The sequence below is a fragment of the Gallinula chloropus genome, assembly GCF_964237585.1.
Source record: "Gallinula chloropus genome assembly, chromosome: 1".
NCBI classification, from domain to species: Eukaryota; Metazoa; Chordata; class Aves; order Gruiformes; family Rallidae; genus Gallinula; species Gallinula chloropus.
In genome coordinates, this window is record NC_140085.1 from 6,672,938 (window position 1) to 6,698,916 (window position 25,979).

A 25,979-nucleotide genomic window follows, 5' to 3' on the forward strand; every position below is an offset into this window, starting at 1 on the left:
ACCCAAAAAACCAACATAGCACAGTTTATGCATTTTATTACATTTTCCAAAGGCGCAGAAAAAAGAATAGTACCCATTTGGGCATAGAAATCGATATTTTTATTTACTATGGGATCTACTTGCTTCCAGTAGGCTATAGGATCCACAGTATCTTGTGCATCAATTTGTGCATGGCATTTTTTGGCTAGTGTGCAGCCCAGCATCTTTAAAATGCCTACACATTTCCATAGGGGAAGGTGCAGATGTCCCTATCTTTCATGGTGCGGCTTCAAAGCACTTACTGTATGGCTTCTGAATAAAGAGGACTTGTTGAAGAAACACTCTGGTGATAAATAGGGACCCCTGAGAAGATTACACACTTAGATTTATGCATGCTTAGTCTGCAATTCCAAAACTTTTGGGGGCTGGGATGCAGCAGTCCCTTCAGGCAAGGAGAGCCCTCAGGATTATGGCTTTTGCCTTGGGGTAGATGAAGGGAAAGCTCTGAGGTTGGTTCCTGCAGCTCAGTAATGAATGTTAACTGATGGAGTCAAGCGCTGTCATTATCTGTCTAGACCCAATGTTGAGGCAAAACAAATATTTCCAATTTTCACTGATTTCACTTTGTAAGTAGCACAGGGACGGGGTGGTAGAAGACACAAGTGAGAAAGGAGCCAAGTAACTGCTGAAATAACAGGATCTGCGCATCAGATGCTTTGAGCCCCAAAAAGATTTAATTGACTCCTCAGCATCACCCAACAAAGAAACGGATCTTTCCTGGGATCCATAGAAATCCCGCTGCTTTTATTCATCAGGCACTGGGGGTAGTACAAGAATAGAAAACCTAATTATGAAATCCAACAGGGTAAGTAAGGTGAGGTAGTTTTGTTCTGCTGTAAATAGCAATCTCATGACAGTCAGAAGCTGAGATTTTTAAGCCTTGTCACCAATGTATCAGGCAGAGCAGTGTCGTCTGCTGGCCAGGAGAGCCGCAGAGTTAATGTGCTGCTCTCTCCTCCTGGAGCCTGAAGATCTCGGTCCAGGAAGGTCACACACCAGTAGCCATGGCAGAGCTGAGCTGTATGCTCTCTGCCACTCGGGTTTATTTCGGTCACAATCACGACTGATACTCTATCATGCCCTCGTGCATCATGCCTTGTTAAACTTGAATTGCTTTCTACACACCCATGTTCACACTTGAAAATGAGTTCAGCTGTGCCAACCAGGTTTTCAGGCAGATGTTTATCAGCTTCACAAAACCACCACTCCATGAGAGAAGGCAAAGTGTTGGGAAAACGGTCGGTATTGCAGTTGAAATGAAAAGTGCTAAGGGAGATTCTCAGCGGAGGGAGCTTGGGAAAGCACAGGGTGAAAGGTTCCCTCACCAAAGCAAGAGGGAGAATCTTTTTAACAGCTCCAAATACTTTAATTGTACTCATGTTTTAGTTTTAATTCATCTTACTGTTTCCAAGATGCAAGTTCCCTTTGCCACAAACAGTATTTGTTTTCCCAGCATCCTTCTGGATGTGCTTCCCTCCCAGGCACAGGGGGGTGAATGAAAATGGGTCACTGTCTTAGGGAAACACTGTCCTCACCACACCAGAGGCCTTTGGGAACTTACAACAGGGAGATGGAATAAGTGTTCAATAAACTCATGATTGGGCATCTCTTTCCAGTTGCACATCATGGTGCCTTGGAAGAAAAGAGCTTGAAAAGTAAATTCATTGGTATTTATGCCAATTTTTGAGCTTTGTTGAAAGATTCAGGCAAGGAATCTCTACTAGCAGCAGATAGTTGCATGGAATAGCTCCAGGTTACACTGCTCACTAGAAGAGTTTTGGTTTGTATTGCTTTTTCTTTTTTTTCCACCTTAATGAAGAGCAAAAAGGCTTCAGCTGACTTTTGGGCCATGCCTACACTACAACAGCAACCTTACTGCTGGTACGATAATGGTCTGCTGTCAGCCCGTAGATAGGCAGGATGTAGGGCTGTAGGGTACCACATGGCTCCAGTAGCAAGGAGAAAGCCCGTCCTGTGGCATCAAGGGAAAATGTAACACTCTGTGATGAGTGTGATATAAGTGCTAAGATAAAGAGAGAGGGAGAGAGATTGAACTGGTTGTTTCTGTTGTAGTTTCTGGCCAAGAGTTGACAGAACTTTAATAAAGTCGCACCCGTTGCTGTCACTACTGATAATGGACCATCAGCATTTCCACTCCAAATTCCTATTGTCAGCTGTTTGAAACTCATCTGTAAAACGAGACTAAAATAATGATACCAAGTTCCAGTGGTGGAGCGGTATATTTTAAAGAAACAGAGGGTTGTTTTTTTTTTTCTTGAGTCTTTTTTTCTTTTTCCCTACTGTTTTTTGCTCCTGCATCTAAGAAATAATTGTTTCTAGCTGTAACTTGTTATATTCCATCTGGCTACAAGAAATAGGCAGCCACCAAAAGGCATTGCCTTCCGAAGGCTCTGGGATAGTCCCTGTGAAATTAGTCGGCTGGCAGAGAGTAATTCCTGACTGTGAAAAGTATTAAAAAATAAAAATACCCTGTTGGCTGTAGAGATAAAGAAACCAGGGACTCAACAGACATGGAGGCTGGCCTTCGCTTTAGTGGGGTCTGTGGGACTATCTAAGGAGCTTGCCACTGCCCGCACTATATCCATTATTCAAAGAGAAGGATTCAGCCTGCAGGGTTGTTTAATCCAGCACTTTTTCTGAAGAGCTAAGTATGCTTTACAAAAATTCATGATTGTGATATCATGTGCTAAGCTTCATTATCATGAAAAAGCAGAAGCGAACTGCCTCAGATGATTAAGATTTTAAATCACTTATTGTAAACGGCTTAAGGAAACTTTCAGACCTCCTGACTCCTAGAGCTGTGTAATGTCTACATGACCACAGATGCCAGCACAGACAGCCATGTGACGATCGCTGGAGTGTGCAAAAATAACCAGATATACCCACATTTGCTTTGTAGCTGTGCCACTAATGTGCTGTATTGACCGTGAGTTGGTCTCTCGTCATCCTTCTGTTATCCCATTCCTTAAAATAAGGATAGTGACGCGCCTCTACCTTTCTAAAATCCTTTTTTTAGATCAGTGGATCAATATCTCTGTATCACTCTAGGAATTATTACCATCCGTAATGATGATAAAAAAAAATCCTCTTATCCTTATCAGAGGAGCACCACACAGCAAATTATTCTGCTGTATTGCTAAGTGCAGATTTATATAACCGATACCAGAAAGATGTCAACTGGGTTAATAGCATGCACAGCAAAAACCCACTAATGACATGTACAGACAGTCGGATAGCCATGAAAATTGTGGGAAAGCTCCAAATGCATATTCCTACATCTTCTAGGCTCTTAATTGTATGATTTTTGAACAAAACATCACCAGGCGCATGGGACGAGTGAATATTTCTGCAGACATGGATTGCAGGCATTTCTTAATTTATTTATTTTTTTATTTGCTTTAAGAGCAGGTTAGAAGTGGCATGGAGAGCTATACCATGGGCAGGAAATTTTATTTCATCCTAAGCCATTCATGACTTTCAGATTCAGGGTTTTTCTTGATGAATTACTAAAAGAAAATTTGTCTTTGCATAAGTAATCATAAGTAATTGCGGTGAGGGGTAGGTGAGGAGATTTTATGTCTATTTGGTTTTCCATGTGGATATTTTCTGCTCCTTCGTGAGCTTAAGTATCATGAAGTGCCAACCACAGGAATAGCCTGGATGAGAGGCCACCTTCTGACTTGTGATGTATGAGTGGCGGGATACGACCATGACGGAAAGTGCCCTATTTTCACTTGCTCTTTGGAAGCACCTCCATGCCCTATTTATTTTTCTGCAACATGGTAACATTTTACTTTTTTTCTAATAATTATGGCACATTTCATTTTCTTTTTCCCCTGGTGAAGCTCTTTCAAAGCTGGGAAGGAATGAACACACTCATGTGATCAGTATCTCCACTGGCCAGTAACTCTACATCTCAGGACTCCATTGCCGCATCTTCTCTCCTCCAGAGGGAGGTCAAAAATTAAATAACTTACAAGACTTTTTATTCCAACAACAAGGCCATTGAGACACTGTTACAGAGTGTGGTCTTTTGTACCCATATGATTCTGGTTTTGTGTAAATTCCGGTTAGTCAAGCCTGTATTTTGCAGTGTGTTTAATTGACTGTCCAATTCGAAACACTTCGAGGTAACCATGTAACTTCAGGAAATTCAAAAATCAAGAGAAGTCAGTAAGCCAGAGAGATGAGGCATGTTTACAGGACATGCTTCTCATTACCTTTATGTGCCCAATACGAAGAAACTAAGGAGCTTCACTGTGACTTTGTCAACGCTTTACTTTGGGCCAAGTTGTTGAACCTGGTCTAAGACCTGCCATTGTGTGTCTTAAGCAATACTTACTGACCAAAAGTCTGTACAATAAACAATATGATGCCTTAATTTGTCCCTGAAGTGTATTTTAACCACTAAGACAGATTTTTGTGTGATGTCTTCATTAGAAGACTGTTTCCCAGGCTAGTCCTACCTCCCAGTCCTATATTAGCACAGTGTAGAAAAACGAAAGTCTACTTTGCAATCTCAGCTAGAAATACCTTGACACAACTAGAGCTTATTTTTAGCACACTTCAATTTCCATAGCTTTTTATTTCAGCCTTATCTTTTCTTTAAATAGATGCTTTCATCTCAGAGGATCCCAAATACTTCTTGCAGGAGTATTTTGGCAGCTTTTCACTATTGTTTCTTCATTTTCTGTGAAGAAAAAAACCTTGTTTACTGTGAAAAAGGAAGCTGTAGTGCAACCGTAACACCACCAGCTGCACAGCCACCAGACACAGTACTTTGCTCAGATGACTGAAAATCTCTTGAGCTGCCTTCTGTGTCAGAGGGGTCACTATATATTTTTTTAAAAAATTGATTACATCTGCCTTTCTTTCATCTCCAGAACTTTAAAGCCATGTTTTTAAACTTTCATTTTTAACTCTAGGCCTGATTCAAAAATGTCAGGGGGTTTTGCATTTCCCTTTGGCCTCATTGACGGTTTGGGGGCTTTAAAACCTCTGATAGAACACAGTAGTGAGAAGTTTCTTGTGTAGGTATGAAATCAGACCCCTTACCTTGAGGCCTCCATACTATAAAATGTTCTACTTCACTTGCAGCTCACAAGTATTGATGTTGTGTTAGACTGTGTGTGAACTGCTGGTTGAACGTTTCAAAACAGTCTGTGAAAGCTTGAGATGAGAAGAATTGAGTGAAGTAGGAGCTGAAATGTGGCAGTGCTGAGCTGATTTAAATATTTCAAATAATTCCATCTCTCAAGCAGCAAGCCCTAGGTTTGGGAAGGCAGGGATCGGGGAGAAAGCTTTTCTAATTTTGCAGCCTCTTCCAAATCCTTATTCAGTTTGGGGTGGGAGGGGGGGTACGGCCCAACCCTGCAACTTTAGAAGTTCTCTCAGCTGAGGTGGCAAATGTGATAATATGCTCCAAAATCTCCTCTGTGACGGGGCTGGATGTCTCCCTCCAGTTCTGCCTGCGGGAGGAAATTACTTTGAGCAGCCTTTCCCTAGTCAATCATTTATCTGGTGTAGGGAATGAGAAGTCAGTCTTGGAGAAGCAACTAAAACCCTTAGACCCCCTTTCTCCCTCCCCTTTAGTTTCCGTTAGTGATCCCTGACACTTTGAAACCAGAGGTGATAAATAATTACAAGGTGACTTGCAGGTTGCCCATCTTTACAAAAGGACACTTCTTTCTTTTTCTTTTTTTGGGGGTAGGTAGCTGGTGGTATAAAACATACTCATTTAAAGGCATTAGCTATAGAAATGTCCCCATCTCCATGCGTTCTCTACTGGAGAGGTCCATAGCTCCAGTAAGGAGGGTTAATTGAAGTATTGGGACTAAGTGTAGTAGAACAGAAAGAGTTTGCTCATAGCTGTTGGTCCAGAAGACCTCAGCCTGTGGCACTACAATCAATGCAGTGTTTCGTAGGGTAAGGTGAGAACCTGCAGTACTCCTTCTTGATTCCTTGCACCAGCAGGCTTGAAATCTGATCAGTCTTGTCCTCATAATTGTGATTTATGATCCTTCAGTTAGCAGTACATTTCCCAAAAGACCACCTGTATCTGTGAGATACAGTCAGTAGGAGTATGCTAAAAAGGGGTTTTCTCCACCCCTCAGAAACTCCTTTCTTAAGAAGACAGGATGGTGCAGGCAGAACTCATTTGGCTTAAACAAGTGAAATCCAGTATGCTTAAGACACCGACCCCTGATCAAATCCCAGGTACCCAACAAAACCGTCCTTCAAAAGTGCATATGTACCCCATTAGAAAATTAAAGGCCATTGACTGTGGTAGAGAATATAAGAATCTCCAAACAACAGCGTTGCTGAAAATCTAAATTGTATGTGCAAGTTCAGTGGTTAAGTAGACTGAATCCCATGGTACAGGCTTAGCTCTGGTGTGGCAGTCTGACCATGACGGAGAGGATCCCATGCTACACGCATAAGAAAATACATGTGCAGACATGATGAATATACATTTTGAGTGTGAATGTCCAGGTTTGGTATCTGAAAATAACCCTTCAATGTGAATACATGTAGTGATGTCTGGAAAGATGGTTAAATTAGCTAGCATTTAATTGGGGTGCTTGATGGTAACAACTGAGGGTCTAGGTCATCAAATAATTTAGAAATAAGGTTGTCTACTGAATTTTTACCTTGGTTATTGAGGCAAATTGGGTATTTACTGTGCAAATGGCTACTGTCCATCAGTGGGAAGTGGCCTGCCGACTGGAGATAACAAGGAGACCTAACCTTGTAGCCTCTGGCTGGCAAACCGTAATTAAAATGCAGTCCCATCTTCTTGGTGGAATGCTGTTTCCAAATGCTCATATTCAAGCCACATAACCTCATTCATCAGGCATTCCCCTTGCCTGGAGAACAAGTTTCTTTTAAATTGGTAGCTTGCTATATGGCACTTTACAGAGACCTTCTACGAAGGTCTTTTCACTCCATGACAAAGGCAATGGGATCCACGCAAATGGATTTGGGCTGAGGAACGAGGCGGGAGGTTTTTGCTGTAGTGTCGGGCACCGAGAGTCCCCAGCAGCTGAGCTCTGTGGTTAAAAAAGAAAAAGCTTAAGGGAGGGAAGACAGAGCCTGCTTTATCTTGAGAGGACTGCAGCTTTATTTCTCTGCCGATTCACGTTTCTTTTGAGACCTGCTAATTGCAACATCTCTCAGTAAGTTACTTACAGCAGTACTGCTGGGTAGAAATTGTGATAAATGCATAAACTGTGTCTTATTGATTTCTGTTGACATTTTACATGCTACTTATGCATTCCAAACCTCCATTCAGTAATTGTCACTCTGGTACACACTCCTGGATAATGAGAGTGAAAGAAGTGAATGAAGCAGTTTCTTGACCATTATAAACAATATTATTCAAGGCTCTGTATGGGGTTTCTTGCCTGCCCTCCAGTATATCTCTATTTGTGCTCATCCCCCATTGAATCTGTAAGATGAGAAATGAAAACCCTTGGTGTTATTTCCTCTTTTAATGATAATAACGGAAATGGTTTTTAAGAGAGATTACACGGAGACTGATGGTAAATCTGAGCCTCTTTAATTGCAGTGCACAGCAGCAATATGGAACCTAGCGGAGGTACTGTCGGTTATTTACCCTGCCACTGCACATTTTGTCTAGATTGCCATAAAGCAAGCTGGTTTGTTACATCATTTTCTTTGACAGAAATTTGTTGCTGAAAAGGAGTAGCATAGCGACACGTAGTGTGGCTTAACAGCAGTAAGACCTCATCGGCTGTTACGTTACCTGAGAAATACATAGAAAGTCACGACGCTGCTGTGAAGTTTGAGTAAAAGAGTTCTGACTTCTGATTTTTACGATGCTTGCTTATCAGTCAGAGGTACATAAGCCAGCTTAGGTTCTCTTGTATCACGGGCCTTTACGTTAAAGAGAAAAAATAATTAAAAATACCGCATGATGCAAAAATGCATTGACTTTATTTTCATGACTAGATGTAGTGCTTTTGGGTAATGATCAGGCATTGCTTTCTCTTACTGTTGTTTGATTAAAATGTGAATACAGTCTTGACTTGATAATCTCACCAGGTACACACGGAGCAAAAAAGAAAAGGTATTTACGCCTCAAATTGATTTGCATAAACCAAACAATCTGTTGCTTGTTGGATTGCAAAATGGTTTATTTTGCCCATTGGCCACAGGGGCAACAATATTGTATTTTTGATGCCAGAATGTAGCTTTCATGCATTAGCTCTAAAATGACAATATGCTTTAGCCTCTCAGTGCTTAGATTTGCTTCATTTGGAAATCTTTTAAGTAGTAATAATAATAATGTTTTGAGGAAATTGAGTGGAACACTAAATTATTCTCTGAAACCTAAGTTCAAACTGTGCAAGGCTAAGGGAGCTGAAAATCAATGCACTTTTAAAGTCATTAGAGATCACAAGTGAAATAAGTCTGTGTTGCTTTAGCTAAGCTTTTAGTGTGCCATGGTATTATTACAAAATCAGCCTGAATCTGCATTAATTTCACAGTCTTTTTCTTTAAGATGCCCAAGGGTGCATGAAGAATAAAATGTAAATCTCAGAAGGCAATGTTTTTATTAGTCAAAAGGGCAGTGAGTCATGCACTAAAAAGTTGACCTGTACCATGCCCAGTGTAGGTATGACTGACAATAGTAAAAGGGTGGAAAAATAGCCCAGGCATTAGCCTACTGGCTTTTCATTATGATTTAAAAGGCTGAAGAGGAAGAAATGTGATATTTATTTTTTTTTTAGTTATTCATTCACACAGGTTCGGAATCATTCAAGTTTGTGGTAGCTTTCATAGATCAAAGAATTATACTCGTACTTAGGACTCAAAGAAACAAAAATCAGACAGATTTTTATTTTTAATATGTTATTTCCTTAAATGTTGAGATTCCACCTACATTAGTGAATTTTGTCTGAGTCTTTTCACACTTAGTCACAGGCTACATGGTGGAGTTTTTCTCATCCTTATTTGTATGGTTGTTCTTGATGCATCACTGAAATATGTGACATTACGGACTCCCTTTATTAAATTCCCAGCTCAGCTTCCAGTGATGCCAGTCACTTACTATCCACAATTCACCTGCACAAAAGCCATAGCAAGCAATCGTTAATGCATGGCCTGAACAGACTAAACTATGCAATCCAAACTCTACATGAAAGCCTTACTTATGTCAAACCCTGTGGCTAAAAAAAGGAAAAAAAATCATAAAAATAAAGAAAAAACAAATTGAAGGAAAAAACCCTTTCTCCTCACCCATCCCCACCTAATTTTTTTTTCTTTCATCTATGGTCAGATTAGCAAGTCAGCACTGTCGATAAATAAACTAGAGAAGTTGTTTATTTTTATGTACTACTGAGAACAGTGTCGTCTTGTGGCCGTTCTCGTAGACTGTGTTGGTTTAACAAGCGTCCAACCCTTTTGTCTTGTTGTTTTTTGTCTTTCCTGCTCCCTGTCCCCTTGTTCCCACAGGCTGTGCGTTTGTCACATTTTCTACAAGGGCAATGGCACAGAATGCAATCAAAGCCATGCACCAGTCTCAGACCATGGAGGTACAGTACTGTATCATTTGCCCTTTCTTTGTTTTCTTTGTGCAAATGATTGCGAATGGTAAAGCCATGCTCTCCTGGACCAGATCAGACACATGACAATCACAGATTTAAACTCTTTTTTTTTTTTTTCCCTGGCTCACTCTGCCTCTCTTTGTGAAGCTTATTTTTCTTAATGACCTGAAAGCACACCAGAAGGTTGCTGTGTGGTATCCAAACACAGCTCCGCATCCTGTTTTCAGTGGCATTCAGCAGAAAATAAAAAAAATGCCGTGAATACCACTCCTCAGTCATACTCAGAGGATAACTGATGAGTAAATTACCTTTTAATTTTCAGACGCGCCCCCGAAGAAAAGATCTTCATTTCTTTTAAATGGAATTCTAAGTGTTGTGGCTTGCGCTGCTCTGAGAAGAGGCCAAAGAGATTTAACCTGGCCACGCTGAGTTACTAGTGCATGTGTTTTCCTGCAAATAGAATCTCTTTTTTAAGTTAATATAATTTCTTCTTCTTCATGTAGCCAATAAAAATGCTAATGGTGACAGAGCATAGCGAAGTGTGGCACTTCCTGCAGAGCACCGTCATAGCTGGCCCCTCGCAAGCAACGCTCTTTATTTCCACCCTTAAACCGCCTCTACGGCCTCGTATTTTATCATGATGAGCAACGCAAAACTTTAAACCTGTTCACTTCATGTGACTGGATGTAGCTGCGGGCTAACGATCCGTTCGGTGGAGTGGTTATCGAATGCCACGGCTTGTCTGGCAATCTCGAAACTTTTTTCAGTCTGTGATTTTTGTCATGGTCTTTCAGAATTTTGCACAAAAAACCGCACAAGTATGAAGTCTTTACTTACTCTGGATCTTCTAGCTTATCATTGGAGAGTGCATGTTATACTGTATTATGTATACTGTATCTTCGTGTAGTGATGATTTTTCTCAGAGGTGACATTGATGTTATGTGCACTTGTTTCTTTTATTTATTTATTTATTTATTTTCCCACCAGGACCTTTCAATTATTTCATTTCTTTTTTTCTTTTTTTTTTTTCCCCTCAGTGATTTTTCTTTGCAATGCTCTAGTCTCCCAAAGCATGCTGGGTGCTAAACAATCATTATTGCGTCATGTCGTTGAGCTGCTTTGTGTAATGAGCCAAGGGGGGAGACCAGGGGTGGGAGGGTGGAGAGAGCAGAAGGAGAAGATAAAAAGCAAGCCAGTGCATGAAAATGTCACTAACTGTTTCTTGTATACTACAAGTAATGATACCAGCATTGCAAAGCTGTTGTCTTTCCAAACATCACGTTTAAATTTGGTTGAGCTTCTTTTATAATCGATGTGCTTTCTTTTCAGTGCAATGCATTTTTAGACCCCAAGTTTACAGTTTTAGATGAGAATCTGCCAATGAGATGAGAATAATTGAAATGATCTTAACTAGAAAGCTGCTGTTATACAATCCGTGCAGTCTGAACTGTATATTGTGAAAAAAAACCTGCCACTTTGAATCTCTGAAATAATATCTGTAATTTGTCTGCCACGCACTACTCCATTAATTTAGATCTATATGTTGTCCTGGGTTTGATTCCAAGCAAAAAAGGAAATGTTTATTGGAAATACTGTGGTTTACCTATATTTTCCTATGTGTTTTAATGTATCTTTCTGTCTAACAAAATGAATTTTACACAGCTCTGCTTCAGAAGATGGTAAAATTAAAGAGCTAATACCTCCCAGACAATTTGTCCCATCCTTCTGTCCTATGCAGTACTCCACCAGAGCCTGTGTTTTGGTGTGATGCTCCTGATGACATTGGCTCTATAGAATAGTTACTCAGAATATTTCTCAACACCTGTAGAGATGTCATCAATGAGATCCCTGAACTGGCAAGGCATTCCAAATACTTTACACTTGAACATCTGGGTCTTGGTACCAGTGAAGTTTAGGCTGAGCATCCCATCTTAGAGAGAAGCAGTACAGCCTCCAGCTCCTTGGGTGAGGGGCTCGTCGGAGTTGGCACCTACTGTCTTTTGACTGCACAAAGTAAAATATGAAGGCAGCAACAGCTGTTGGGAAGAAAATGGCACTAATTGGGGTAGATATACCAAGCCATTGAATGAGGAAGGGAGCTGCACCCTGTCTATGTGCCGGGAGCTTCCTCCCAAGATAGATGATGGAAAAATGTAAAACACAAAACATTCTTTAAACAAAAATTTCACTTGCTTTTGCCAATAGTCCTCTAGTAGAAAGTGAACTTGGGTTAGCTAGTGTTAAATCTCCACTCAGCCCGAAACAGTGGTCCTTGGACACTTCCTTCATGTTTTTTTTTCCAAAATTGCACAATTGTGCTTGGGGCACAATATGCAGTACACAATTCTGTTTCAACCTAATCTCTGCAGAATTTTTTTTCCAAATTTTATTATTTTCAGTTCTTTGGCATGCACCATTGACCAAGATGAATTTTCAAAATGGGCTAAGAAAGAACAATGGGGATATTAATGTTAATGTCCAGGTGAATGCATCTCATAGAACAATGAATCCTCTTACTACTCTTTCCACCGGACTTTCTGATCTGGTTACATCAACTCATTTTAAAATGTAACTTCTGCTCTAGGTTTTTGCTCTTCTTTCTCATTTCTGTGGTGTTTTTTGTTTGTTTGAGGCATTCAAATGCAGCACGAGTAGAAGACACTAATTTGTTATCGTGGAGTAAATTTGATGCAACAATAACAACCCTTTTCTCATATAGAGCCACTTGCTACATATAATTTCAGTCTTCAGAATGTTTGCTCTCTTGAAAATGATGAAGTGCTGAAATATAGAGCAGACAGTGAAAAAAATGAATTATAGATTCATAAATTGCAGAGATATTGTTTTTATACAGTTTACTGACATTTAAGCATTCATAAATTTGATGTCAGCTGTAGTGTTGAATGCTGAGCTGCTGAACCGAGAACTGAAATAGCCATATAATATTTCTTCCTTTGAAATTCATTACTATTTCTTTGGAAATACACTTGGTTCTCCTGTACATCTAGGTAAAGGCAGTAAGTTCTGGTTGTTCTTAGCCCAGTGCTATGAGACCTCATATTAAATAGAAGCAGAGAAACACTCTCACTTCTTCCACCCCCAGCTCCTCTTTTTTTATTTTTTTTAAAGGGTCTTGTTTTTAATATTAGTATAAAAAATCACTAGTGAGAGGTAATTGTGTAACAAGCTGACTCCTTTGTAATCTTTATTTGATTGCTGGAGTGGTATGTATCTCCTTTCTTCCTCACTGAAACATCGTAAGACATTTTTACAATGAACTGCGCAGGAAAGGAGTCGGAGGTGGAATAATAAATCACAAGTGATGATTTTCAGAGATAATTCAAAGGAACAGTGTTGATGGGAGATCTTCATACAAGAGATATTATTATTGTTATTGTGGTTTAGTTCATCATTTCATCTCTTGATTGTGAATATTCTTATCGTTTCTCCTGGTGTGAGGAGGAAAGGTACAAGGCTGCTTTTAGTAAATAATAGAGAGCAGGAACCTTTCTGAAGATGCTCACAGTGTTGCAAGAGCAGCCATGGGAAGTGTTAGGTTAAGTGCAGTCCCGCTCCCCATCCCACGCTAGACACTTTGGCTAAAGTGCTGCTGTGGTTTTTGGACTTGAGTCACCTTTCACTCCTACCATTGTGCTCAGATTGAAGTTAAGACAAGAAATTAGTATAACAAAGCGTGGCGGGTGGAGGGAAGTTATTCATTGGATCCTGTGAAGTTGGAAAACAGTATGAAATGGATTGACAGTTCCTGTGACTCACAAAATGCTTGAATTAATTTGAAGAACTGAATCATTGCACTATATAGTTTGCTTCCTCGATTTGAGAAAGTGAAGACTTGAAAGGTTAAAATATGAAAGCATATTTTTATGTTAGTGGGCAAAAAAAATAGAGCGGGAGCAGCAGAGATATCCTTCATATTCATGTCACGTTCTCTCAGTGGTTTTGCCCAAGAATATCCAATGTGAAGTGCAAGGGAAATGTCCAGCTTACCTCAGAAATCCATCTGGTCAATGACCTCCTGCTTCCTCTCAAGGGTCTCTCTGACACGGGTGAGGAGCAGGCTACAGACCAGATCTCTAGTTCTTTCTTAAAGCCTCCCTATTTCCTAAGGTGTCTTACAGGACTCCCATATCATGTAGCAAAGAGGGTCATAGGAGCAGTAGAAGAAATGATGGCAATCAGGAATGAGCTAGTCACTTTTGGTCTGCATTCTGCCATCTCAAGGGTGCTTGATACAAAGCTTACCTGGGACCAGACTGCAGGTGGGTGAATTGTCCCAGCAGCATCACCCTCACTTAGGACTGGGGGTCCTTGATATGAAAAGAAGCAGTGACCCCACTGATGATGGGCTCTGCAGTAAACCGGTTCCTTGCAGTCTGTTTACATAGGGTACACAAGCCAGCTGCACTGAGTGTGACTGCACAGCCAGACCGTAGTGGCAGGGCGGTGTTGGCTGTGTGGTCCCTGGCAGCAGGGAGGTTGGACACCTCTCCCTTTGGCGATGTCTTGAAAACAGACTGCAGACAAAGCATCGCATCCATCTCATCAGCTGTGAAGCTTAATTAAAGAGGACTGGTACACTTCGCTCGCTCTGGCAGCGATTTTGATAGCTGGAAGGAAAAGAGAGCCCGAGGAAAGGTGCTTTATAAAAAGAACTGGGGAATCAATAATTTCTCCATAGCCTCTTTTCCTAAGAAGCTGAAAATCTTAGTCCTGGCAGCCCTACATATGCCAATCACAAAGAGAGGGTGAGCAATCAGGTTGTGCCGTTGCTGGCGGCCCAATGGGACATGGCTGAGCTCACACGGCGAGGGTGATTTGGTGGGATTTAACGCTTCTGTCTTTCCTGATCTGTCTAACCACAGGGCTGCTCTTCGCCAATCGTGGTGAAGTTCGCCGATACCCAAAAGGACAAGGAGCAGCGGCGTTTGCAGCAGCAGTTGGCACAGCAGATGCAACAGCTCAATACTGCCACTTGGGGAAACCTCACAGGTCTTGGAGGACTCACACCACAATACCTAGCTGTAAGTTCATTTCCAAGACCCTGGCTATATTGTCGTGTATTTATTTTAGAACCTTGGGAAATCAGCTATAGTAAACTTGCTGCAATAAGTCACTAAGCCCTTCAGGATAAGGTAGCACGGATTTTTCTGTGTAAAAAGCTCTGCACATTTATCACGTGGTCTGAAGATAAATAGCAAGGAATAGAATTTGAATAAACATTTCAAGATGTGTCAGTGCTGTCCAAGGCAAACATGTGAAGTTTACTCATGCTGCAAAATGAAATTTGATTCCATTAGTTTCATTGTCCTTTTGAATGTTGAAGTCTGTTTTTTATAGATGGAATAAAATTTAGGTTCTTCCTTAGCAGAGGATGGACAGGCAGCTGGGGCTGTATCTATATGGTGCAGCCTCTGAACTAGCATGTTGTGGTTCAGTCCTCTAATCTTCCACGTTCTCATTCAGAAACATTAGCTGCTGCCTGTACTGGAGAAATCTAAAATCCACAGCCACATGTCTTAGGTCCTGGCTGGTCAAAATGATTCCACTGCAGCACAGCTTAGAGAGAACCTCTGCCTTTTGTGGCTCTGGAGTTGGGATGTCTGGTTGAGCAGCTTTTGGAGAGTTCCCGAGGGTTCTGAGCTAGACAAATAGATGTGTCCATATATACATACTGTGTATGCATAAATACATCATTTGTATGCATACAATGCTTCGATATAGTGATATAATTATGTACAGCTATTTACCTGGCAATTTAAAATATATATTAGTGTTGAAGTAGGCTAATTAATACTGAGGTAGGCTAAATTGTTATATACAAATACTGGTCTAATGAGTATCTGTGTGCTTGATTCATAAAGATAATAAAGAAAAAACTGAATTCAAGGGAGTGGGGGAGAATGGACCGTGATTGACAGAGATGAGTTATGGTAACTACTAGACTACAGAGGGTTGTAATTAGTCACGCTATGTTGGTTTAAATAGATTTAACACCTGGTTGTTAAAAAGAATAAATTGATTAATTGTTTTAAAGCAGCAATGTTATTGAGTTTCCCTTGTGTCTCTGTGTTTCTTAATAGAGATTAGACATTAATATGGATTTACAGCATTGACTCTGGGGATGTTCATTCCTACAATAGACAGAAGCAAGAGACTATATAAATGTAAAGGAAAGCATAAGTACTCCAAACGTGAAATGATAGCTCATTTTCATTTCATCTCCATTTGTTACATTAATGTCAGATAGATTGCTGTGTTGTGTTGTTAATTTGCAGCTCCTGCAGCAAGCAACTTCCTCCAGCAACTTGGGTGCCTTCAGCGGCATTCAGCAAATGGCCGGTAAGTTAAAAAACGTTTCCTTCTGCACCAGCTATGTTTTGTATTTGTAAGCTATTGAATTCTGTACCTCAAATAATCACTTTGTTGGGGAGGGGAGGGCATGTTGTGTGTTAAATGTGGCAGATGTATTGGCAGGGGACAGCTCGTAGTTCAACGTCAATAGAAACACTTTCTCCCCTCTTTCAGAAACTGAAATTAAACCCAGTGCTCCCAGGTTGTGCAAACAGTTTGTCTCGCGTTCCTCACCTGCCATTTGTCCAAAGTAACCAATTGTAAATTGCAGGAGAGCTCTTAGTCCCCACAGCCGTATCCTACCCTATGAAAAGTGTCAGTAAAGCAACAGCAGGATTACATTCTAATTTCCAGTGAGACTTCTGTGTCCTGAAAAATCAAATTAATGGCAGCCCTCAAACATTTTAATAATAGGTGGTGAGTAAAAATGTTCTGACCTTTTTAATGAAACCCAAGATTACAGGCCTACCTTCAGTATGAATTTTCAGGCTCCTTTTATAATCATGGAAAATTAACTGGGTGCCTTTTTGACTTTGGAACCCTAGTTGACAAAATTACACAACAGAAGCTTTTATGTAAAAGTATAATCTTTAGTCTGGGGGAAAAAAAGAAAGAGAGAAAGAAAGAAAGAAAGAAAGAAAGAAAAGGGAAAAAAAAAAAGGAATCAAAGTGTGAGCGGATTTGAAAGCCAGCTAGTTGGAGGGTTTCTTAGTAATGAGCTGTGTGCCAGTAGTAACTGATGTGTAGTGATTAGCAAAAGGTCACTCCCACTGTGTGACCTACCATGCTGATACCCTAACTTAACATGATGCTAGAGAAGGCAGCATGTGCAGTAAATCAGAGCACAGATGCACATTATGCCTGCCGCGAGAAACTGTTAAAAAGCTTTTTTTCTTGTTAGAGGGAAAGGAAAAAAAAAAAAAAAGAGAGAGGAAGCACAAAACCCCTAAATTGCTACATTAGTTTATTTTAATCATGAACCCACTGAATCAATGAAATACAACATCGTGCTTGATCATCACAAAACAAAGGCTAAAATATTCAGAAGGCTTTATGAACACCATTTTCTCGCCCTTCTTTTAATCCTGGTCTTCTGCTTCTTCTGCTTCTGCTTTGAACGAATCCTGAAATACTTTAACAAGTATAGATATACCGCACCGTATAGCTATACCCCACAGGTATTCTTTGCTCAATCGTTATATTATGCCATTATTGCAGTGACATCAGAGACTAATGTGAACCTGCTGTCTGACAATATAAATTGGCCTACAGATGACAATATCTCTGAATTATTCTCTCTTCCTCAGACCTGCTGGCAGTGCTTGCTGGTTCTATTATGTTACACTTGCAATCTAGCATTTTTTCTTCAAAAAAAATGTATCTTAATATGATAAACAGAACAGAGGGGTTCGGTAACGGTTTTATATTTGGCAGTTTTGGAAGTGGCTTTGAGCTCAGAGATTGTGTTTAATGTTTTCGTATTTGGTTAGTTCTACAAAATGAAAGAATTGAGAAACCGAGGAAAAATAATGTGATATCCTTTGTTATTACGTGGACCAGAGAAGTTTTCTGTTGCTACTTTCTTACTATTGGTGTAGATTCAGCTTTGTCTCCAAGAACTGTGTCAAAACTAAGAATTTTAGTCAAGTAATTTCAGGAAGGGCTCTCAATCAGGGGTGTGATTTATTGCCTGAAAATCATACAGTCTTGAATCCAAGAAATCATAGTGGAATGTCACTGTTAATTGAGGGACATGCCTTCTCAACTAGAGATTAGATTACTGATGCTGTCATCTATGGGATAATTTAATGACTACCTTTACTAGAAGATACTTTTTTTTATCTTATATTTGTGTTATTTAAACAGCTTGAAGTTTACTTCTTTCTTTCCCCAAAATATGTAGCTCTTAAACCTTTACATTCAAGGTCAAATTAGTGTATTAAATTTCTCTCCAAGCTGCAGCTCTACATGAAAGTACCAAAGACTAGGTGCTATTTCATCATTAGAACCGAGAGTTCATGTCCTCTCCTTAGCAGTCATGTGGTACTGTGTTATGCTGTGCATCTAGTATTAAAAATTTGGTTATTAAGTTTTGCAGAAGGAATAGAAAATAATCCTGTGTCTGCAGCAAGATCTTGCATTACCTGCTGAAGCCATCCTTGAATGTTTGAAGAGGCCCAGATTTTTTAGCTTAAGATATGTATGTTCATTTTACAAAAGCAAATCTATTAAGTATTTTCATATTGCATATAACTTGCCTATTAATAAACTATTTCAAGGTGAGGAATAAAATCTAGACACATTTGAGTAAGGTGCTAAAGAAGGTCCATCATTGCAGCTTGCAAATTCTTTGATCTTTGAGTTTGAGAGGTCCAACTTTTATCTTTGAAGCCAACGGGTGTGCTTATCACTGAATTCAGGCACTAAAAGTTTGATCAAAAGCCACATGAGCCACTGAAATTGCACTCTTACTTAGATGCCAGGGCTCTAGCGCCGCTTTTGTTCTGAAATCTCAATGAAGACACAGTTTGCTAGATTAGGACTTCTAACACAGCCAACCCTTTGTCCAAAATTAGGGACCCTTGAATCCACAAGTATTTACATGTACTACTGAAGCCCATGTTGTTTCTGTGCTGAGCAGAAAGGACACGGCGCACACCTGTGAAGAGATACTTACCGTGCAGTCCTCAGCGATATTATTACTTAAAGCAATTTGCTTTCCTTGCAGAGCAAAGACACTGGCCTTCAGTGCGAAGTTTTAAATTCCCTTTCCTTAATAACATGCCTCAGACTGGTTAAAGTAGTTTTTATGTGGTAAAACCAGGGTTTCTTTTGTTTTTTTGTAAAGGAAAGGAGGGTTTAGGCATTTTGGGTTGAAGAGAATTGGAGTTGGTTGGTTTGTTTGGGAGCTGGGGATCCAACCCAAAGAATAATGTGGATTTTTCTCAAGAATTCACTAACACAGGCCAACAGCATCCTGGCTTGTGTCAGGAATAGTGTAACAGCAGGACCAGGGAGGTCAGCCTCTTCTCACAGACAACTAGCGATAGGACAAGAGGGAATGGCTGCAAGCTGCGCATGGGGAGGTTCAGGTTAGAAATTAGGAGAAATTTGATCTCAGAAAGAGTGGTTGGGCATTGGAGTGGGTTCCCCAGGGAGGTGGTGGAGTCACCATCCCTCGGGGTGTTTAAGGATGAGGTACTTACAGACATAGTTTAGTAAATAATATAGGTAGTACGGGGCCGGTTGGACTAGATGATCTTGGAGGTCTTTTCCAACCTTAATGATTCTGTGATTCTAACTAACCCTACCGTGCCAAATTGTATGTGCTTGGAAAAGATACAAGCATAGACCGTCATCAGGTGTGTATTTTATAGCGAGCACTTCCTCACTTTTCCTCCCATCCTGCAATAGCTGCTGATGCTAATTTAAAGGCAATGTTTTCTCTCACACGCCTCTCAAGTCTCGGCGTCTAGCCCGTGCTTTGTCTTTGGGGACGGCTAATAATGTAGATGAATTACATTATGTGATTTGATTGTCTTACTTTAAAAAGACAATGCAAGCTACATTAAGCACTAGCAACCTTTCAAGCAAAAAAGATTCCTCCTTCAAATATATACAAATTGCATGGAAAGCTTAGTTCAGAGGAGATTGATGTTGCTTGAATATTTGCATCGAATTTGCCTGGTGCTGGATCAGCCCCTAAAAGCTGCAGTTATTTAAACCAACCTGCCTGTTTAAGAAGAACTTGTGAAGTACTGTACAGACAGTATGGACAGTATGCATGTTATATTACACAGGGCAAGTGTAGAAAATGGAAATGTTCAAAAATTCATGTTCTATGAAGACTTTCTACTGTCCACTAACGTAAAATATTTTGGCAGGAACCAATATTCGCTCATACAGAATTTTTCTCTCTGTGTGACCATTCAGGACACATAAACATGTACATTACTCATGGAAGACAAAAAAGGTTTCTTTTACTTTCTCTGGACAGTGTATTTTGTTTTCTGAAGTCATGCAGGAGGAGAAACCATGGGTTTGGCTTTTCTTGCTTGGCTTTCAGATCCCTAAATCTTCTACAGATGGGACTTTTTGTATTTTCCCAATGTATGGATTGTTTTTTTTCCAGTCCTTTCCAAACTCTCTCACAGTTTGGTTGCATTTTGGGTTGAACTTGGGGCCCTTTCTGAGCCCTGTTCAATCCATTTCACCCTTCTGTTACCCAAGCCAGATTTCCTCCTGTTGCAGAGTCTGTAGGAGCAGATGGGTGAGAGAAACTCTGCAAGGTTCTGCTTTCTGAATATTTTCCTCTAATTGTTGGATTGGCTCAGTGGATCTGGGGGGACCGGTTGGAAGCCAGGACCATCTGCACAGAAGCTCTATACTTTTGCATTGGCCCAAGGATCCTTTATATCCTTTGACTCTTTGGTGGCTTCATTCCAACAAAGCCATACTGAAGGAAAGCTTCTCCTGCTAAGACCTCTTTAGGGATATCATATTAAAAGCAAAGGTCACTGAGAAACTGTTTCCAGGGAGATAGCTGTTTCTTAAAGATAACTACCAGTTTTGAAAATGTTGACCTCAGGGACTAAAAAAATTTAGAGCTTTAGTAACAGTAATTCCATTGAAAGTTCTACTTAATTTAACCCATACAATTAGCTTTTTTTTATTAATCTTATTTTTTTTTTTTAGCTAATACATTAAACAACTTCTCTTAGCGATTTTTAGAGATTCAAAGTTTGAAGCAAGTAAAGCTTTTCTCAATCTACACTTCACTCCTGCTCACAGGAGGAGAGGCCCCTGGAGAGGAAAACCAGTGCTAAGCAGTCTACAAGACATGCTTGTTCAGGTGGTGAAGGGGCAGTTTGGCTCAGTCTGGGCACAAGATTTGTAGCTCTGGTTGGGCTTTCCATAAATGGGGGAGAAAGGAGAGGGGCTTTTTATTGCCTAGGTTCCTCTCTAAGTGAAATTCATCCAACTGAACCGTAGCAGTTTGGAAATTAGGCATCCAGTTTTCATTGCGATGTCAGTGAAGAGGGAGTCACTCCCAAGCTGCAGTTCATCCTACCAAGGACTGGGCTTAATCTATTTCATGATCAGATGAATCATCTGTTGGCTGTCCTTTGACTATGGCAAGAGCCTGGCCGAGTAACCTTTATTCTGCTAGAGTTAAATCTTCCTGCTAGGACTGGGGATGTTTCAATTGAGAAGAGCACATTTCTTTGCCAGGGTGTGTTTAGAGTGTGCGTAACTTGAAAATGTGCTCAAAATCCTATGTGAACCAACTAGGAACTCTGACTTCCAGTTGGATTCTATACTCTTAAAACATGGGCCAAATAGGGGTTGGACTTGGTGATCTCTTCCAATCCCTACAATTCTGTGATTATGTGAAATGTGAACTTAAAAATTGTTTTAAGAGCTTTCCTAAATCAAGCACTCAATGGCCAGGGTACCTTAAGCACTGTTATCATAAACAGCTTTTCTAAAGGTAGGTGCAGATTAGATATGGTTTGGTGGACGTAGTGCTCAGGTCCCCTGTCTGGTTTACTTATTAGAACATTGCTGGAATGTCATCATACTTAGACACAGGCCATGAGGGGGTTACCCCCATTTTGAACATCAACATCTAGAGCGGCTGAGATGATAAATTTTGCCTTCATCCACAATCATTAGTGTGCAGTCAGGATTTAATTCAGAAGGAATAATTCCTAATAATTGGGAAGGGAAAAATTTCCAAAGAAAAGGAAGTCAGGTTAGTGGTAACTGTTTCTGAACTATCAGATCTGTCTCTCATAATCACCACAGACTTTGAAATTCTCTCTGCATGCATTGCCACTAAAATGTAGCCAGTGCTTTCCTTTATTAGGAATTTGTTCAGCAAGCGAGCCTCAACTATTTCCTAACATGATTTTATTACGGTTTTGAAAACCCGAGAGCTGATGAGGCCTAAGGAGTCTTCACGAACGGCTCGTGACTCTGCTGTCTCCTCTACAAACACCCAGTAATTCCCCATTTATCCAGTTATCACAGGAGTAAAGCCGCGGCGGCGGAAATGAGGCGAGCGGCTTCACTGTATGAAACTTTGCGGCGGAGGCTGCGTGAGAAGTTGTAAAATGTAAATCCCGTGCTCTCAAATTTCCCCGTGTTTTCACAGAACTGCATCTGTGACTGTGCAGCACTACAAAAATTTCCTGCGAATGTGCTAATAGGCCTTATGAGAATGTTCTATCACCATCCATCTGTCACTTTTTAACAGGCCTGATTGGCAAGCACTTGTAACAACTGACATCTGTTCTCGTTTATTGATATGTAGATTTATGGTAATTGCTGTGAACAATAAGACACAAAATTACCTAAGGTGAACATTAAATTAAATTTTCATGCCCCTATCCTTATAAATAATTTTTTTTAAAAAAAAAAAATATCTTAAGTTTCAAGCAAGGCATACCGTGCATCTGTTTTGTACATAATTTAATTGTTTTTTTTTTAATCTGCCAAATAACAAAATGAAAGTTGAATTTCCTTGCGATCTTGAATATTGGCCAAGCTGATAGCACATTGGTAAATACATGTTATTAAAAATGGAATCAAACTGTATTGTGATTCTGTTTTTTTTTTAATAATTTCCCTTTCATTCCCAACATTGTCTCCATCATAAAGATCAAGAGTTATTTCTTAGCCAGAAGTTGGGGTTTTTTTCCCCTTACAGAGGGATTTTAATTTTCCATGTGCAGCTCTGCCTATGAGGCTGTTCTTCAGCGTTAAGCAATTTGCATTTCTTCAGAGAGAGGTGTGTTTGCTGATTAAGCAGCACTTCCAAATAAAAACGATGTACTCATTGGCGGTCCGGCTGTGTTGCGGGATTTGGGACTGTTTTGAATAGGCTGTAGGATGTGGAATGTGTGAAGACAGTATGTGAAAGGGGAGAGAAAATGAGAGAGCAGATTAGTCCCATAGAACTATACTTTGGCTGAAGTTCAATTGAACCAAACATCCCCATTTGAAAGCACAGTAATTTTGGGGTCTGGGACTTGAGAGCATTTGGTTTTCTTCCTCTGAGTTTGTCCTAGCAAGTGGGATGTTGATGCGCTTGACAAGTTCATGGAAGAAACCAATAAAGAGGGAGCAGAGATGGTAAAATGCCCGGGGAATGTGCAACAGTGATGGCAGGTCTTATTTTTTATGTTTTAGCAGATAGAGGATCCTAAAGAGGATGCATATTAATTGATGAACCTGTTGACAGAATCATCTTTAGATCATGCTGGATGACAGTGTGTGCCATGAGTCCTTGCTGACAGTCACATTGGGGTGCTCAGTTCAGCAGGCTCTTCGCTGCCTTTCCTTTAGGCATGTGTGACAATGGCAAGCAGTCTTCTTTCCTGAAGGCTCTGAAGCTGACACCCAAGAACATCTGCAGAGCTGGTTCATGGCCAGCATCTTTTAGTCACCTCTACAGTAAAATGGACTGGGTGGGGAAATGACTTCATCACTGCCCAGCTCTTGTTTCTTAATCTTTTTCTGGCATTGAAACTCATTCGTCAAGTTGATGGGTTCCTCTTGTTGCTTCCACAGGAAATGTCCCACTATAAAAAATGTTTTTGTGGGAGGAAGCAATGCTGGTGTTCATTTTACATCCACACAGGTGCAACGGTAATTTGTGAGCCCAACGAGAGCCGTTGTTTATTCTGCTGCCTGGTGACCTTGTCTCACCTGCTGTACTTTCCCTTGAGCCGCACAGTGTGCATATGCAGCATCCTCGTGTGCATGGGCAAAGCCATGCACATCAAACACAATAGAGGTATTAAACTGAGGTTTGGAGAAAAGTCCATTTATTTTCCAGAATCCTGTGGGATCTCTTCTAGGTGACGCTGTTTTGCAGTCTCTCCTCTAGTACCATCCTGGATTTGTTCGCTATTATTTAATCCCAGCATGTGTTCTGTTCAAAAGTCCAAAGTGGAAACCTCCCCATGGAAGAAGTATAAGCTGATTATGACTGATCCTTCTGATGAATAACTAACCAGTGGGTGACAGAAAACCATGCTGCTATAGTGGAGAGCAACCCACTGCTTTCCCAAAGCTCTGCTACAGAATGGCAGGAAATATGGCCTCAGTGAAGACAGGCAATGTTTGCTGGACAATCTTAGCTGAATTACTTACATTTCTTATGGAAGAGGGTGCTAAGTGATATTTGAGGACCAAATATCAATCCAGGGTGAAAATGGATTCCATATCTCATTTGGATAACCTTTGTTGGCAAAGAGCAGGACCACAGTTTTAAGTCTTCTCCATCCCTAAAATTTTGCTTGAAACAATCTGCAGAATCTTACTATCAAAGAAAGAGGATTTTTTTAATTGGAAAAAAAATTATACTCGAGGCAAGGAAGTAGGTCAACTGAATAATTAAAAAAAATAAATTAAAATGATTCTTGCATATCTGAATTTCTATCTGAATTGTAATTTTTGACAGAAAAGTTCTCAAGTTAAGCCAGAGATAGGATTTTAAAACTGTTACCGATTTCCTTACTATCTCTGGTTTCAGACATGTGTTTGTTAATGTGATGCTGCTTCTGAAACTTAGTTTCAGACTGATAGAAAAAGTAAAACATATTTTAAATATCCAGTTGACTTTTCCTGCTTTAGAGGACTTGGTTAAAGATTTGAGCTGTTTTAAGGGATTTTATTCTATTCATTTGGGTGTCCAATATCAAATTCTATAGTATTTATAAAATATCCATGCAATTGAGTTACAGTTTTGCACTTTCAGATGAGTTTTTTGTATTTTCAACACTTAAATTTTGTGAGAGCTGGTTTAGAGGACTGACCAAATTGCAACAATGACCCATGATCACTTTAGTTACACGCAATTGTCTAGGTCAATAATGACTTCTAAGTCATCGCACTTTGCCAAATAGCTTGGGTTGGTAGGGTTTGTGAAAAGCCCAGGTTAGTAGGGTTTGAGAAAAGCCTAATTTTTTTAGGAATGTCATTAGCCACCAAAAGAAACCTGAAAGGGCTTTTCTGGTCACATAATTCCTCCAAATACAGACTCCAGACTACAAAGTGGTGGAGTGAGAGCAACTAAGACCTTGCTTCTAACCTTGTCAGTGTGTCACATTTTCAAAAGCACCAACATCTGAGCTGACCTTGGACGTTTGACTGACACCCAGAAGTTAGAACCTCACAAGCTGGGTGCTCGCCTGAGTCCTGACCTGCTTGTTGGAACATGTTGTATTTGGATTTGAGGGGGGGGTTATTCACAAATAGATGCCTATATCAAGGTTTACCTGGCAGTTCCCAAGGAAGTAAAACTACCTCTTTATGGGGCTCATTGATTGTACCAACCCGAGTCTACAGGTTGGTTGCATTGGAAAGTAAATCACTCCATTATTGCAGGAGTTCTCAATTCAGGGAAAATACCTTCACTGGTTGGGTTTTTTTGGGTTGTTTCGTTTTTCCTTCTGAAACATCTATACAAAGTATTGCACTGAACCTTTTGTTTTGGGTGGCGGGTTTTTTTTTTTTTTTTTTTGTTGTTTAGTCTTCTCCAAGTTGTTATTAACTTCCTCTGGTGTGACAAAGTGTGCAGGGAGAATTCATAGTTCTTGTTAGTAAACTAATGTTCAAAAAAAATTAAACACAATTCCAAAGCTCACACAATCTTCCCAGCTCTATCACATGGTCTAAAAAATGGTATTGCTTTTCCTACTACCTAACTTCCTCTCTGTACTTATATTATTGGGACTACAAGAACATAATAAACTCTGTATTTGGTTTATGCAGTATGCACAGGCCCTCATCGTATGTCCTAACCAAAAAGGATGATCTCTTACTTTATCCAAACAGTCTCTCTGACATCCATATGGAGACACTTAGTCTCCATATGGATGTGAGAGAGAATATCTCCCTGGTTGTTGTGATCAGTCGTATCTTATTTAGAGGATCCTGAGAAGGATGCGGTCAGGTTAATGCTCACTC

At 40.2% G+C, this 25,979-nt stretch overlaps 1 protein-coding gene across 1 annotated transcript in view; it reads left to right on the forward strand.

Annotated features, from left to right (window-relative positions):
- Window positions 1-25,979, forward strand: part of CELF2 (CUGBP Elav-like family member 2) — a 386,282-nt gene that overhangs the window by 321,657 nt on the left and 38,646 nt on the right. Inside the window, exons 7-9 of the mRNA XM_084270422.1 lie at window positions 9,538-9,617; window positions 14,513-14,671; window positions 15,926-15,989. Of these exons, the coding sequence (XP_084126548.1) occupies window positions 9,538-9,617; window positions 14,513-14,671; window positions 15,926-15,989 (303 nt within the window). The remainder of the gene's footprint in view (window positions 1-9,537; window positions 9,618-14,512; window positions 14,672-15,925; window positions 15,990-25,979) is intronic.